This window comes from Strigops habroptila, chromosome 1 (assembly GCF_004027225.2).
Source record: "Strigops habroptila isolate Jane chromosome 1, bStrHab1.2.pri, whole genome shotgun sequence".
NCBI lineage: Eukaryota > Metazoa > Chordata > Aves > Psittaciformes > Psittacidae > Strigops > Strigops habroptila.
The window spans coordinates 126,831,974-126,846,914 of NC_044277.2; the positions used below are offsets into that span (position 1 = coordinate 126,831,974).

The 14,941-nt window shown below is 39.0% G+C and overlaps 1 protein-coding gene across 3 annotated transcripts in view; it reads right to left on the reverse strand.

The window, feature by feature from the left end:
* Positions 1–11,669: 11,669 nt before the first annotated feature.
* The window catches only part of ETV1 (ETS variant transcription factor 1), a 65,850-nt gene continuing 62,578 nt past the window's right edge, over positions 11,670–14,941 (reverse strand). For all 3 annotated transcript variants that reach the window (XM_030500637.1, XM_030500647.1, XM_030500658.1), the window contains one exon: positions 11,670–14,561. In XM_030500637.1, the coding sequence (XP_030356497.1) occupies positions 14,340–14,561 (222 nt within the window). In that variant the 3' untranslated portion in view covers positions 11,670–14,339. The remainder of the gene's footprint in view (positions 14,562–14,941) is intronic.

Here is a 14,941-nt window from a genome sequence, read left to right on the forward strand (position 1 = left end):
CTGAAAGCTAATCATGTGCTGAAACACATGGTAGGAAAAGAATCGCTTTTCCCACCATCTCTGATGCAAACATATTTTTATACTAAAGTCCCACATCCTTTATAATGTGTTAGTCACAAAATAGATACTTATATCTCCTTAGAGAGCTGCTCCCCGGTCATACTTTAGGTGTACACAAGACATGCTTCAATGAAGAAACACTGTTATGACTCTATCAATAGGTTTGAAAAGAAGTGAGTTTTGTGAGGTTTACTAAAACTATTTACATATGTGAACTATATACTTTAATTTCTCTCAAATGGAATTGCAGGTGGCCTGATATCCCAAAAGTTCTGAGACCTTAAATACAGTGTTAGTTTTAGATTTTTTAGGGTTTTTTTTGTTTTAAGAAGCCTATGATCCAAAGGTATTAGGCAGGACTGAAAATTTGCAAGATGAACATCGCAGGCTGATATAACCGGTCAATGGCATTAATTCTTAGCTACCATAGAATATTTCCATCTGTAGATCTCAAAGCATTTTACAAAGGCAGGAGAATCCTGCCTGTTTGTCGCAAGGGTAACAGAAAAATAAGGAGCTTTGTAAAAGAGCACCAGCAGTGCCGTAAACACAACCCAGGCTGCCCGAGTCACAAGCTAATGATGAACATCTTTCCTTGTATATACCAATACTGGTCTTTATGCTCAAATATTTCATACACTAAGACTAAATATTGTAAGTAATTGCATTTTGTATTGTTTCTGTGCCACAGTACTCTATCAGATACATTAACTGATCTGAGTAAGTTGATATGTCAGCCTAAGTTTCCTGAAAATGGGATTTTTACAATGAAAGAGTGTAAAACAGAAGAACCCAAGCCAAGTGAACTACATGGGATAAAAAGAAAACATTACTTTTCTCATCTGAAGAGAAGAAACAACAGACTACCGTGTTCTGGTGGCAACAGATACAGAATAAAAACAAGTAATAGCCTATTACAGCTCAAAAAAACGCCACAGAGGAAAAAACCCTCTTGGATTTGCATGGAGAAGACAGCAAACAACTGGATACGACAGCCCTGTTCCTTACTTTTTGTCTTCATTTGCATTTGTGCTGATTGGTTTGACCTTGCTTGATTCACACCCTCTGAAAAAGAATAAATGTATAAAGAAGGGGCAGAGGCAGAATGAATCAGTGTCCTCATAGCAAGTAAACATGAAAAAAAAACAATAAGGCATACAAGATTAGCTTCATCCATATGATAATGAGGTACAGTAGGGATATCCTGGGCCCAGTCTTGTTGAATTCAACAGACTTCAGGGTTCTTGGATTATTTAAATTATACAGAAAAATTCGTAGTACCAGTGTGAATTGCTGAAGATCTTACCAAGTTATGGAGTTCTGCTGCCAGCAAATGACAAAACCTGATGCTTCTGATTGTGTTTGGCCCTTGATCTTTGTCCCTCCATAGCTCAGGCTTCCACTTGTGCAGAGAATGTTCACGCATTCAGGAAACCATGCATCACGTACAGGTGTAAAAAAGGCAGAGAGACATCAAGTTCATAGACCTTAAGGCAGACTCAGAAAGCATTTGAACTGTGTACATTAAAACATTACTACTAAATATTCTTTTCTCTAACTTCTTCTGAGATGATTATATTTGCAATCCTAATGTCTCTACTACATGTTGTAATTATTCTACTTAACCTTAAAATCACTAATTAGCATTCTTTTTCTTGAAGTCTTGTGAAGACATTCTGGTTTACAGTTTTCAGTGGAAGATGAAAATTTTTCTATTGTTAGGCAGAAACTGGTAGCAAATTAATGGGTTGTCTTATGGCAGTAATGGGAATCTGTTAAATGTTTTTCCTCTCAGAACTGATTCTTAGCCCTTTTCTTCCACACCCATTTTGAAACTGGATAAAGGAGAAATGGAAAGTTTTATATTTATTACTCTGAATATATGTCGGTGCAGTTCTTCCTCTAGTCTGTTCTGAGAGATCTTAGTGCTGTCAGTATATTTTAAGTCTTCCTTGATCCACTTCTGTATCTTTTCTACCTGTCTCACCAAAAACTGCCCTGTGCATCCCCTTTCCAGGACTATGTGACTGGCTGCTTTCATACAGTTTTATTAGTAGATTTCATGTACTGGGAAGAATTTACTCCAGTTTTTTTGTCTAATTCTGACAGACCAGAACAAATGTCTTATGGGGATCAGACTAAGTTGTATCTTACAGCTTCAGGATGGCAGGATCATTAATGACATGTCTTAATAAGAGCACTTGTATATTAATAATATATACATTAATTACATGGCTATTATATAAAGTGCCTATAAAGTCTACGTACTTGAATAGTATCCATGTAGTAAATCAGAAAGCTATATGTCAGCTGTAATTATCCATGCATTTTTAACTTCCTTCTTCCTGCTCCACTGGGCAACCTCACATTCCAGCATCCTGGAAAACTTAATCTTTTCCCCTTCCCTTTCTTTTCCTTTCCCTTCCTTTCCTTTCCCTTCCTTTCCTTTCATTTTCTTTCCTGATAAAGTTTCCCTCCTTTTCCCACAAAATTTGAAGTCTCTTTCCCAAATCACGACAGACTGAAAATCAAAATAGAACAATTTGGTTAAAGCTGAGATCCTCCTTATAGACAGATTTTCTACATCTAGAAAACCATTCAGAACGTGGTAACTAACATCTTAAGTTTTTACACATTGAGATTTTCAGATAGGGACAATATAATTCGAAGTCCTCAAAGCCTATATTCTTAAGGCATTTTCAGAGCCTCCTGTAGCCTTAGTATGATAAATTTATAACATCGGTTATTTCTGGGCCTTTCCGCAGAAAATAGATGAGGACAGTACAACATAAAAAAGTCTCAGAAGCCCCACTTTTTGCAGGTGGAAGGTTTCTTCCTTCCTAATGCCTTTATTTCCACTTCCACAGCCACATCAAAACAGCAAAAAGTTTGGACAGGGCTATTGCTGGGGAACCCTGCATTTCCTTGGACAACTTGAGCCCAGAGAAATCCACGACAGGAGGGATCCAAGGCAATTTTTGTCGTTACAGCAAAATACAGCAAGAAAACAGCTTAAGACAGATTCCACCACATTAACTCAGCTTCTAGTAGAAGCTTAGGCAAGACAGAAACCATCATCTTCTACGTTATAAATGTCTGAAATCATTGATAACTTTTCTTGAAATAAACACTTTTAATATTTGAGTTTGAGTGCATAAATATTAGCAAACATATCTGTGCTACTTCTCTAAGACAATTGCCTTGATCTCACTGTCAAATCCTTTGTCAGGACCTCAAACTTTACATCACAGTCATTAACTTCATAACTTCATTGGCAGACAAATGGTGAAATCACTATTCAAAAATTCCTAAATATTCAAACAACAGTTTTCATTTTTCTCTTTTCCTTTATCCCCCCCCCCACCCCCCCAGCAAATGAGGGTCAGAGAAAACAAAAGATTCTTGGGAATATTGCTATAAAAGCATTCTGTATTTTGGGGGGATGAGCCATAAAATGTACTTCTGCTTTCACAAATAAACAGCACAGAAATAATAAGCTGCTTGGGCATGGTAATACATCTCCTTGATAACCATGTCAATAAAAACATTATACCACGCTGCTTTGTGATGTATTCTATGATTATGGCATAGCAATAACTGCATTCAGTAAAGGGTGGGTTACAGGTTCAACTTTAAATCTGAATTTCATCTTTCAATAAAGACAATAAAGAAAAAGATTAGAAATCTTGATAGCTATTGAATTTTTAAGGGGAACCTTTACTTTTCTTTATGTAAAAAAGGAAGCTACCAGTTACCCCATAAACAATAAAAACCTGAGGCATTAGACTGGCTTGCTTTTCTTGGTGTCCTTTTTGCTAGGTATATAAGCCCCCTGGATCCTTTTCTTTATCAATAATGTTGCTGTCTATGTAGCGATTCTCATTGTTCTATCTTATCAGTATAGAGGAGTGGTTTTTAATGTGATGACTTTAACACATCTTGTTCAACATTCCAGATGATAGATCTTTTCTTAGCAGATTTGAAACCACTTCATGTAGCACAAAAATTCATCAGCTTGAGTTGTGTCTCCAGATAGAAAGGACATCCTGGGTGTGCAGTCCAACAGATACTGAACTCACCTGACACCCCAGAATTAAAGGTCTCTGAGCAAGCTATCCCAAGCTAATTTTTATTTGTCATGAGTTACAATTTACAGCTTGCAGTTGCCAATTTGCAGCAAGACTGAGAGCTACAATCTTCTTTTCTTATGCTTAATGGTCTCAGGATTCTTTCTTTGCTCTTCCCTACTGGATACAGCCATATGTGACACACTGTCCTCCTAATGTATGGAACTGCTGTCTGCCCCATTTAGGACTTGTACGAGAATTCAGCTCACGCTTACAATGATATTTTAGACTGATGCCATTTTGAGACAGTGAGTCAGCAGGTCATGCTTCTCTGGCTAGATCCTTTTCTATAAATTTTCAAAAATACTGACTTCCCATTACATTTTATGCACAGGGTCATCCCCAAACACAAATCAGCCAAATAAACCTGCTCTTTGTCTTCCAAAAATGTTACTAACTGAAGACACCACATACACATGATTTCCAGAGCTTTTTTCTATTATTTCATATGAGAGATTTGAGTCTCTTGTTGTCTGTGTTTGATAACTATTCCATCAAAACCCAAACCACCTTGTCATGAGAAATCTCTGTGTGCACCTGCTTTCAGAGAGTCAGATGCAGTGGTCTGTTGATACAATTGATATAAATGCATGAAGTCACCTAAGGTTTTAAGCAAGAGCCCAAGTCTGATGAAATTAGGATATGTACTGCTTAATGTTATCTGTTGAGGATGGAACTTAAAGTCTTATTGAATATGTTATTGATAGAGTTAGAGGCAATATGAGAAGGAAAAGACATTCATTAGTGTGGGGTTTTTTTCTCTCTCCTTGTTTTGGGGAGTTATACCTCCTGAGTCCTGCTTCAACCCTATGTGTAACTAAACATCTTAGCTTGCTATATGCAAAAATGCCACACAGAGAGAAAACGTGGTGAGATATTAGGTGTTAAGTGGCAGGGATATAAAATGAGTATTACTCGCTAATTAATTGGTCAAATTTTGTTCTTGGTGGGATTTTTTGTTTGTTTCTTCTTTTCTGACAGACATGCAGTCCCCAGCTAAACACGAATGCAGCAATGTTTCTCTGCTCCCTTTAAAAATAACTCCGACCCCAATGTCAGCAGCTTAACAATCACGCGCAAGCCAACAATAGCTCTTTGTAAAGGGTATGGTTGTTACCAAGGAAAACAAATCCTACAGGCAAAGGATTCCAGGTTCAAATGTACAGATTTACTGTAAAAACTCACAAACTTCTTAAGCCAGTTGCGTTACATCCTTTTTAGTTCAATCGCAGGACCCAAACAAAATGCAGGATACAGAACACTCCTTGTGCCACCAGAACTTTGCGCCTTCATTTCAAATCATAGTCGCTTCCAGGATATATCCAAATTACCTGAAGCCAAAGGTCCATCCATCCCAGGACAGACCAGCATCAGTGCTTAGAAAGAGCATATGGGAAGAGGGTGACTCTGACATGTTTTCCAAAGGTCTGACAGTCTCTGCATTAGGGACTTCCTGATTTGGGGAGTTCAGCTTCATCATCCTAGTCAAGAATGATTGTTGGCCATTTCTTCCATGGATTTGTCTAAGCAATTTTTCTTAATTTGTTTAAGACTTGTGCCACCCAAAATAGCTTGCATCAATACATTTCACAAATGAATCATTATGCTATGTGATGAACTACTTCCTTAACATTCTCTAAATGCCTCAACTACTTTTTTTTTTTCTATTGCCCCACAACAAATTCCTGTTAAGAGACTCAGTAGATTTTTATTCCCTATTTTTCTTCTCCAAACAATTCATGATGTTACAGACCTTGATTTTGTTCTTTCTCCACTATCTGTCCCAAGCTGAATCCTTTTAAGGTTCTGCTAGTAAGGTTCTGCCATTTGTAAGCCTTGCTTATTCTTATGACATCTCTCATTATCTTTCTAGGTCTCACATAACCTTAGATGTGGGTTCAAAACTGCTGAAGTAGTCAGAGGAGCAAGAGAAGGTTACATGGCATGTGGAGCTGCTTTCCTGGCATTTAGCTGGCATAAAGTATTAACAAGTCAAACTGAGGTTCAAAGACTGGTTTTGCCACAGCCAAGCTATGTTGCTTACCCAAGGCTAGATTATGATCATAGAAACTACTCAGTTTAATGGATTGCAAAGTTCCAGGAATTGACCTTTCCTTATGTGGCAATGCTTCTTCAGCCATGAAGGCTAGAATCACAAAGAAACTTTATGTACTATGAAGTAGAGCATTAGAATGTTTAAAAGATAACTTGTTACTGGGCAGAATATTCCCCTACGTATTAGGAAGAATTAAACATGTGAAAAAAAATAAATCATGACAGCTTGAATGCTGAGTAGGCACATGCATGCACTGCATAAAACTCTTGGTCCTTTTCTGTGTGTAGGCATCTATTCTGGGCTCCAAGGAAACATTCGACTGCTTCAACTCTTATGAACTCCATCCTGCAGTGTCACACTGAAAATCTAAAATGATAATACAGAGGTGTTCTTCATTCTAGTTCTCTGTAGATGCAGATCTGGCTTTTCACCCATTTGTCTCCTCCCACATTTCATTCCCACAGAAGCACAGAAGCCCTGGTTCAGCTGACCAAAGCTTTTGAAAGGTTCTGTGGAGGCCCTTAGATATCCCAAAAACTTGCAGCTGGGTTCACAGAGATTTGTAATACGGAGCAGAGCAGAGCAGCAGCTGAAATTACTTTGCAAGTCTAGCCTTTGTGGCTAAATCTGCAATGTAGATGAAATTTGCTAGTCCTGAGAATGTCTGGAAGCTTAGTGCACTCCTTAAAAACTTGTAAATGTCCACAAGATCTTCGTGAACAGCTGGGAAGGCAGCCTGGTCCCACAAATCCCAGCTACCTTTGCAGAGACCAATGCTGAGCCACTTGTAGCGCGGACTCCAGTCTGTAGGAGGGCTACAGTCTACCAGCACTGGTCACAAAAGATCATTGTGAGGATTAAAGGGGTGTATAGAGCTTCAGCAGAGAGCTTTATACAAAAAAAGAATGAGTTGTCTACATCAGTAGAATTCAGAAGACATATTTTTGTTTAATTTCATCTTTTATTATTGGTCTCATGCTATGGCCCAGATCTTGATCACTTGTATAGCTTTCTGAATAATGTAACAAGTAAAAAAAGTGTCCTGTGCATATACCACACTAGACAGGCATACACATTACTAAATACAGGCCACAGACTCTTAGCATAAAGCTATTTAACTGACTTCAAGGACACAAAGCTGATTTACACCAACTCACAAGCTGACCCATTATCCTGTAAGGTATTCTTTCTTTTTTGTGTGTGTGTATGTGTTTTGTTGTTTGTTTTTTTAAACATAGTGGGACAATAAAGTCACTGCATTTATAGCCCAGAACACTCTCTGCATATCCTACTATCTTATTTGCTCTGTTAACAGTTACCAAAGACTGCGCAAATGGTTTTACTAAATTATCAAAATCACTCTAAAGTCAGTTCTGATATCCCTGTCCTTGGGGATATACTACCAGGGCTAAACACAGCCCTCATGCAGCTCTGTTAGCCTAACACATTTGGCCCAATGACCACAAAGAGCACTGCCTCCAATTACCTCCTCTCTCCTGTTCTTATCTCCGTTTACTGACTCCGTACTTATCTTAGTCCCTTCCTTATCTAAAACACTGCAATCTTCCAGGTCCCCTAATGCAGTTCATGCTACGACTCCTGTTGTCATCTATTATTGTCCCTTTCTGTATTTTACTTTTTCTCTTCCTTTTCCTGAAGCACTCCCAGAAGCACTGGGGTCTTAAAAAAATTACTGCTGTTTACAGAGTTTATCACTTTCCATCATTTCTTATGATTCTCCTGCAGCATGTCTTTCAAATAATTATCTCTGATTTACTATACTGGTCATATAACCTCCTCCTTCCTGCGCTAATCAGCTCTGGATTAGCTAGTTGGTAGGGCCAGATTGCCCCGACAGACTTTTTCCTGTCTCTGTGCCTCACCCAGGCGTGCTGGGATCATGTCTCTCTGGCTTTCTATGTGCACACAGAGCACCTCACCAGATCTTCCAGGGCAGGCTCATCCCAGCCGGCCAGGCAGTAGCCTTAACTGCGTATTTCAGCAAACGTCTCAAGATCTGCAGAGCTGGCACCTCTGCAAAAACACCTCCTTCTGCCTTTATTTAGGTCGTCTAGCCATATGCCACTCCACATGCAAAGCTTTGACTGAAAGCCACCATAGAGAGCCCTTTGGAGTACATCTATAACACTCAGCTCTCTATACCTGAGCTTCTATAAAGTGCCACTGTACTAACTAGTATGCACACTGTTCACTAAAATATCATGGGTGAGTGAAGAATTGGTTTGAACTATCTTCAGATAGATCAGCTGGGTCCTATCAGAGAGGGGAAGGGAAAAGAGAACAGTGAAATCTGCTCTACTCTTTTTAGGGCAACAGCAAGGAACTGTCATAGCCTCCACTGTGCATTACACAGCAAAAATGCTACTTTGGAGCCCAAGTACCTACCTGGTTACCTGGAGTACATAGAGATATTTCTTTTAAACCAAAACAAATAACGGTTACTCAGAAACTAACAAAGATCAAAACAAAACAAAACAAAAACCAACCCAAGGCTGTAATTACCTCTCTACCACGCAATTAAAAAACACAGATATGGGCAGAAGTGCCCGCAGAGCTTTGCAAGAGCAAAGACACAGAACTGTGGCTTCCCAGATCCAAATGCTTGATTGTGACCCTGCCTCAGGGGTACCTTCCTGTAGCTTCTGTTGACAGCAGGAAGCTCACTTACTTAAAAAAAGAAAGAACTTTAGGGTATGCTGTGTATTTTTGCGGTCAGACCAATGAAAGTGTGTATGAAGGAGAATACCGCAACAGTATTAAAGACATGGTAACGTTTCTAGGGTAAATAACATTTCTAGGGTAAATAACGCTATAGTTTTGGAGAAAATGATGTATGGATACCTTCTTGGAGTTTATTCACCCCTTCTTTTGGTGATGTTTGCTGTGTCATTTTCACACAAAAATAGTTCTTTGGGAAAATGTCAATGAGACTCTTCATAGGCATTTTCACACCATTACATAAGAAGATGGCACAGATATTTCCTTCCCACAGAAATTATATTGGTGTTCAAGGGGGAAACCAATATTTCAACCTCCTGAAGTAAAAGATGAAGTTAACTTCACCTACCTACGCAGTTACGAAAGCTGGGTGGTAAGGTACAGCACTTTGCTGATGCATTTATGATTATTAGAGATTTGACAGGCATCCTTTGGGTAATCTTGTAGTTTTAAAATCATAGAATCACAGAATGGCTTGTGTTGGAAGGAACCTTAAAGCTCGTCTAATTCCAACCCCCCCGTGCCATAGGCATGGACACCTTCCACTAGAGCAGATTGCCCAAAGCCCCATCCAACCTCGCCTTGAACACTGCCAGTGATGGGGCAGCCACAACTTCTCTGTGCAACCTGTTCCACAGATCCACAATTCACCACCCTTATAGTGAAGAATTTTTTTCCTAATGTCTAACCTCAATCTACCCTCTTTCAGCTTAAAGCCATTCCCCCTTGTCTTATCACATAGCCTTGTAAAAAGTCCCTCTCCAGCCTTCTTGTAGGTCCCCTTTAGCTACTGAAAAGCTGCTACAAGGTCTCCTAGAGCCTCCTCTTCTCCAGAATGAACAACCCTAGCTCTCTCAGCCTGTCTTCATAGGAGAGGTGCTCCAGCCCTCTGATCATCTTTGTGGTCCTCCCCTGGGAATCCTGCTGGTCTGCCAGAGATTACCACTCCTGTAAGTGGAAGCAACAGAAGAGAACAAGTTCCCTCTTCTCTAAGGGAACAAGGAGGGCAGGGCTCAGTAATGTATTGCAGATGCTTCAGTTCTCAGACTGGAATCTTAGCAAGACATAGGGGACTTTAAACTGGGGTTTCTGAGGCACAGGCACCTGCTACCTCCTTTCCAAGCAGAGCAGCCCCTGATTAAAGAGATACAAAAAACCACACACACAACCAAAAAACCCCAAATGGCCAGCTAAAGAGAACTGAAAAATTGATCTCCTAGGCTCTTAAAACTAGATCCAAGTGGGGTATTTCAGAGTGATGATTCTTAGAATGTAAGATACCATATTAATTTAAACTCCCAAAACATCTTTGACAGAGATTATTTGTAGAAGTCTTCGTTGCTACTAATGTGAGCACTGAGTAGGGCTGCTTATGGGTGCTATTACCTGTAGTACATGAACTGCAGATAACACTCTTCAGAGGGAGAGTACATTCATTAACAATTCAAAGATTTCCTCACCTTTTGCACAACTGGTCTATTTCCTGCTATTAAAAACAACTCCCCCCCAAAAAACCCAACCAAGCAAACAAAAAAATAACCCAATGAAAAAAAAAAAAAAAAGGCAAACGAGGCAAAAATATGTACTAGATGATGATGTCCCTGTGAAGATGGATTTACAGCCCAAACCAGTGAGGGCAATAAAATGCTAAGCACTAATCCCTGGAGAATAGTCTGAGGTACCAGAATATCCCAAAGACAAAAAGATTCTGAGAAAAAGGTTCTCTGCAGGGAATTACTGAAGAAAATGATATTTAATGTTCCTGTACCCCAGTTTTCCCTAGTTACCACAGCAGGCAGATTTGGTCTGACCAGCATATGAAATTCACACTTTCAGAGAACGCAATGTTAAGATTTGCACTATAGTTGGTGAATGGGAAAGTTAAGACTGGTGCGACCTTGATGAGAAAAGGCTTACGGTTCTCTGTCATGGAAAGCTATATCCCTAAAGCAAAATTTGTGCATTGCCCAAAACCTCTAATCTTAACTCTCTCAAATGGATTCTGAGGGATCTGCCAAGTCCTTATCTAATTTCACCTCCATTCAGCTACCAGTGCAATTGGACTGTCATAGCAGAGGAAGCGTGAGCACCTATAGCCGTACCACAGTGTGTGGGTCTTGTATGATGCCTCCTGGATTTGCTTCACAGTGGCACTACCCTGGGTTGCTCACTGCTCTGGCCAGCAAAAAGACACATAAGCAAACACACACAAGCCAACTCCATTACAGCTCCTCCTAAAAAAAGAGGTGAAGGCTGCATCTTCCCTTCACTTGTAGCACAGCTTGAAAACAAACCAAAAAAAACCCCAAATGACCAAAAGAAAACCTAGCATCCACACCCCAGCCCCAAACACACCACATTCAAATTCAGCCGGATATTAAAATGCCCTGTGAAAATGTGTAAGTGTTCTTAGTCCGAATCAATCTTTCTCTAAATTTACATAGACCATCCTCCTTCCTTTTGTCAGTCAAATACAATCCTTTGGCAATCTAATTCCTGGCTGTAATTCATATAAACATGCACACGAATTGTACATACTCCTCACTTCTCTTTTTTTTGGGGGGTTACATTTTGCAGGAAGCCATTCTAGGCACCGGGAACAGACCATCATCTCCTCTTCCAAAAGGAAAACCTTACTGCAGGGGCCTCTCCAGTCCAAATAGTCAGGAATCCAATACACAACAATCTTGCAGAAATCAGCTGCCAGATTTATTATTCTACCTGAAAACCCCAAACAAACAAAACAAAAAAACCCCAAACAAACAAAAAAGTGGAATAAAAACAGACTTTAAATAAACCTCTTAGGTACATTTTAAAAAGGGTTAATCAGTTCAGTGAAAGACTTTTATATCTTCTGCTGAGAGATCATGTAATGTTGGTCTGATTGCTTGCTTTGTTCAGTGAGTCACTACCGTATACAGATATATATATATTTCTTCTTAAATATTACACATTTGATGCATTTTTTTTCCTCTTTTTTACTTTTTTCCCTTTTTTTTTTCCCTTTTTTGTCCAACCCCCTTCCCTAAATACCCACATCCTGCCGTCGGCAAGAGGCGCTCCGTGCTGACTTTAAAGAACCAAAACCAATCCAAGGACTTTTCATCAAAGCATGTTTCATTTGAACCTTATTTCAATGGAAACCACATTGTTTTAAACACTCTTACTCAACCTTTTCCCTTCCCTTTTTGCTAATTCTGCAATTTCAGACTTCTGATTCTGGGTTGATCACTGAAAATTTAAGTGCCATTGAGACTTACAGATGACAGAATTAGGTGACACATTAAGGCATATATACACTCCCATAAAATATGTTGTCTTAAGGATCTGAGTAAATTAAATACCTCCCCAAATGTTTTTTATGCACCTGTGGTTGCTAGTGACCATTACTTCTTTACTTTTAATTAACTGCATATTAAAATATTCATAGCTTAACTAGTGTCTTAACTGATAGAGGATGGAAAATTAACCCACCACCTAGGACTGTCTTTGAAATCTATCCATTATGATGAAAATTATTCTTGTTGTTTTATGGTTATGCATTCATTTTCCTCCAGCTTCTTTGGAATATCGGAAAAGTAAATACTCCATGTAACACCTATTTAAGTTTCACCAGCAAAAAAAGAAATCCAGATCTTACCCCTTCTCCCTCCCTTCAAACTAGGAAATATTATATTTCAGAAAAGGTGTTCATAAATAGTTAAAATTTTCAGGTTTTTGTCAGGGCTTTTTTTTTTTTTTTCATTTTACATACATAACAGTACATGTGGCTTGTGTTCAAGATTACCCCTCTCAAAAAAAAATAATTCGAAAAAAATAACAAGAAAAAAACCCCAACCTTAAAATTTAAATTGTCTTCTGAGCATATCTGATCACATTTACATTTAGTGTCCAAAACAAGTTGATTGGTAACATCAGTGCCAGCACTACAACGTCATACAGCGACTTCATGGTATTGTTTGACAGTTCATCTGAGTCTCTGTTCCACCAAAAATTACAAAAGGTTCTGCAGAGCTTTCCTTAGCAAGCTGAAGCTTACTAGTCATTTGTGGATGTGCATAAATGCTGCTTATAGCACAGCTATGGCGTAAGCTATTTTCTAAGCAATAAATGGTTCAAGTCATCTATTTTGTCCTGAAATGCTACCTGTAGTTACAGCATTGCTTATAAATGGTCATAGTAAATTCAGCATCAAAGAGAATATTACAGAAAAAGACAGCAGCAGAAGCATTAGCATTATCTAGTATTTATATATGTTATCAACATAACACAGCAGTAAAAGGTTTAAATGCATATTAATGGGTACCGTGTCTAAAAATTACTAAAGTACCTATTTAGTGTATTGGATATTTTTCTCAAGGAGTGCTTGCTGTGTCTAAACAGCATAATTAGATATGTGACTTAGTACAGTTAATTCCTATTGATTAAATAACTTATTTATGTACCAAAGGAAATGGAAGGATAGCAAATGTTTTCTCCCTCCCAATCATGATCCTGTATTTAATGCTGACATGATCATCAGAAAGCCTACCACATGTAACTACTGCCCTCAAATGGATCTTGAAAGGTCTAAGCCATAGCATAGGCCATATGTATAGCAACATGGCACCAGATACGGCATGCAGCTTGCAGTCTGAAGTCAGAGATTTGCTGCTTGGTCACTGTACTTACGGCCACTTGGTCATTAAATAAGAGTTGTTTGGGGTCATACAACTTTTTCATGAGGCCACTAAAAAAAAAAAAAAGGAAAGGAAAAGGAAAAAAAAGAGGAAAAAATAACAACAAAAAAGAAAAACAAAAGAAAAGAAAAACTCTTAAGATAGTTGGTTGTTTTCAGAGGCAAGGTGCAAGGTCTGCCACTGCAAGCTTCTAAATTAAATGCTGTGGTATATGCTTTGCTTCTCTTTTATAACTGCAGAAAGACAATTAAGAATGGCAAGAAACAAATGCCCTAGGCATGCTGTGCTGATATCATCAAGTGGTTATTTTGCACAATGAGAATTAACTGTACTACGGATACCCAGAGAAAATGTACAATATCTTATGCTGATATGAAACAAAACAGACATGATATAGCTTTTTTGTACTTAAAACCTGTATGTTCCCTTCCCAAACTTAAGTAAAAAGCAAACCCACCCTTTTCCTCCTGTTACATAGAATAACATTTAGGTTCCAACCCTCCCCTTTCAAATAAAGTGCGCTGTCCATGGCAGACCATAGGAGTAATGCAACAGGAAAAGCCCCTTTTAGTGTACTATTTAAAAAACAAACTGAAGTCGATTCAGCTTTCCTCTGGGTCTTGTGAAAGAGGAGAAGCCTAAGGGAGGGGGGAAACATCCCCTTCACTGTCACTGTTGTTAATAGACGTAGCCTTCATTATAGGGGTGGGTGTTGCAGCAGCCACCGTCCTGCATGTAGACCATGCTTTCATCGAAGTGGGATAGAGGCACAGTGTCCTCCTCGTTGATGTGCCGCTCCATGTCAGTCTTCAGTAAGGGGCGCTGGTTGTCTGGAAAAGCCATGGAGAAAAGCGCTTCAGGGTCGCAAACAAACTTGTAGACATATCTTTCTCCAGCCACCTTAGGACAACAGAAGGGAGAAAAAGGTGCAGCGTAAGACCTTGTGGTTTTACAACTCCAAGTGCTGTGAAGAACCCACCTTCATTATGCAATTAATAATGCGACAGCAGAACTGGTAAGGCAATGACCCAGCAAGACAACAGGGCTCTGCAGAAGCAGACTGTGCAAAACGCTCTTGATTTTGCCACATGTGATATCCTGATGGACTAGGTATTCTACTTCTGAACACTTGTTTGCAATCGTTTCCTATACTTAACCACAAATGGAACTGTTCTTACTGGAAAATGTAAACAATTTGTCACTATAGTGGCAAAATAAAATGACTAAGTCCAACACTCTGTGTGCAAAGTGGAAAAAAGAATCACATTGCATGATAGAGA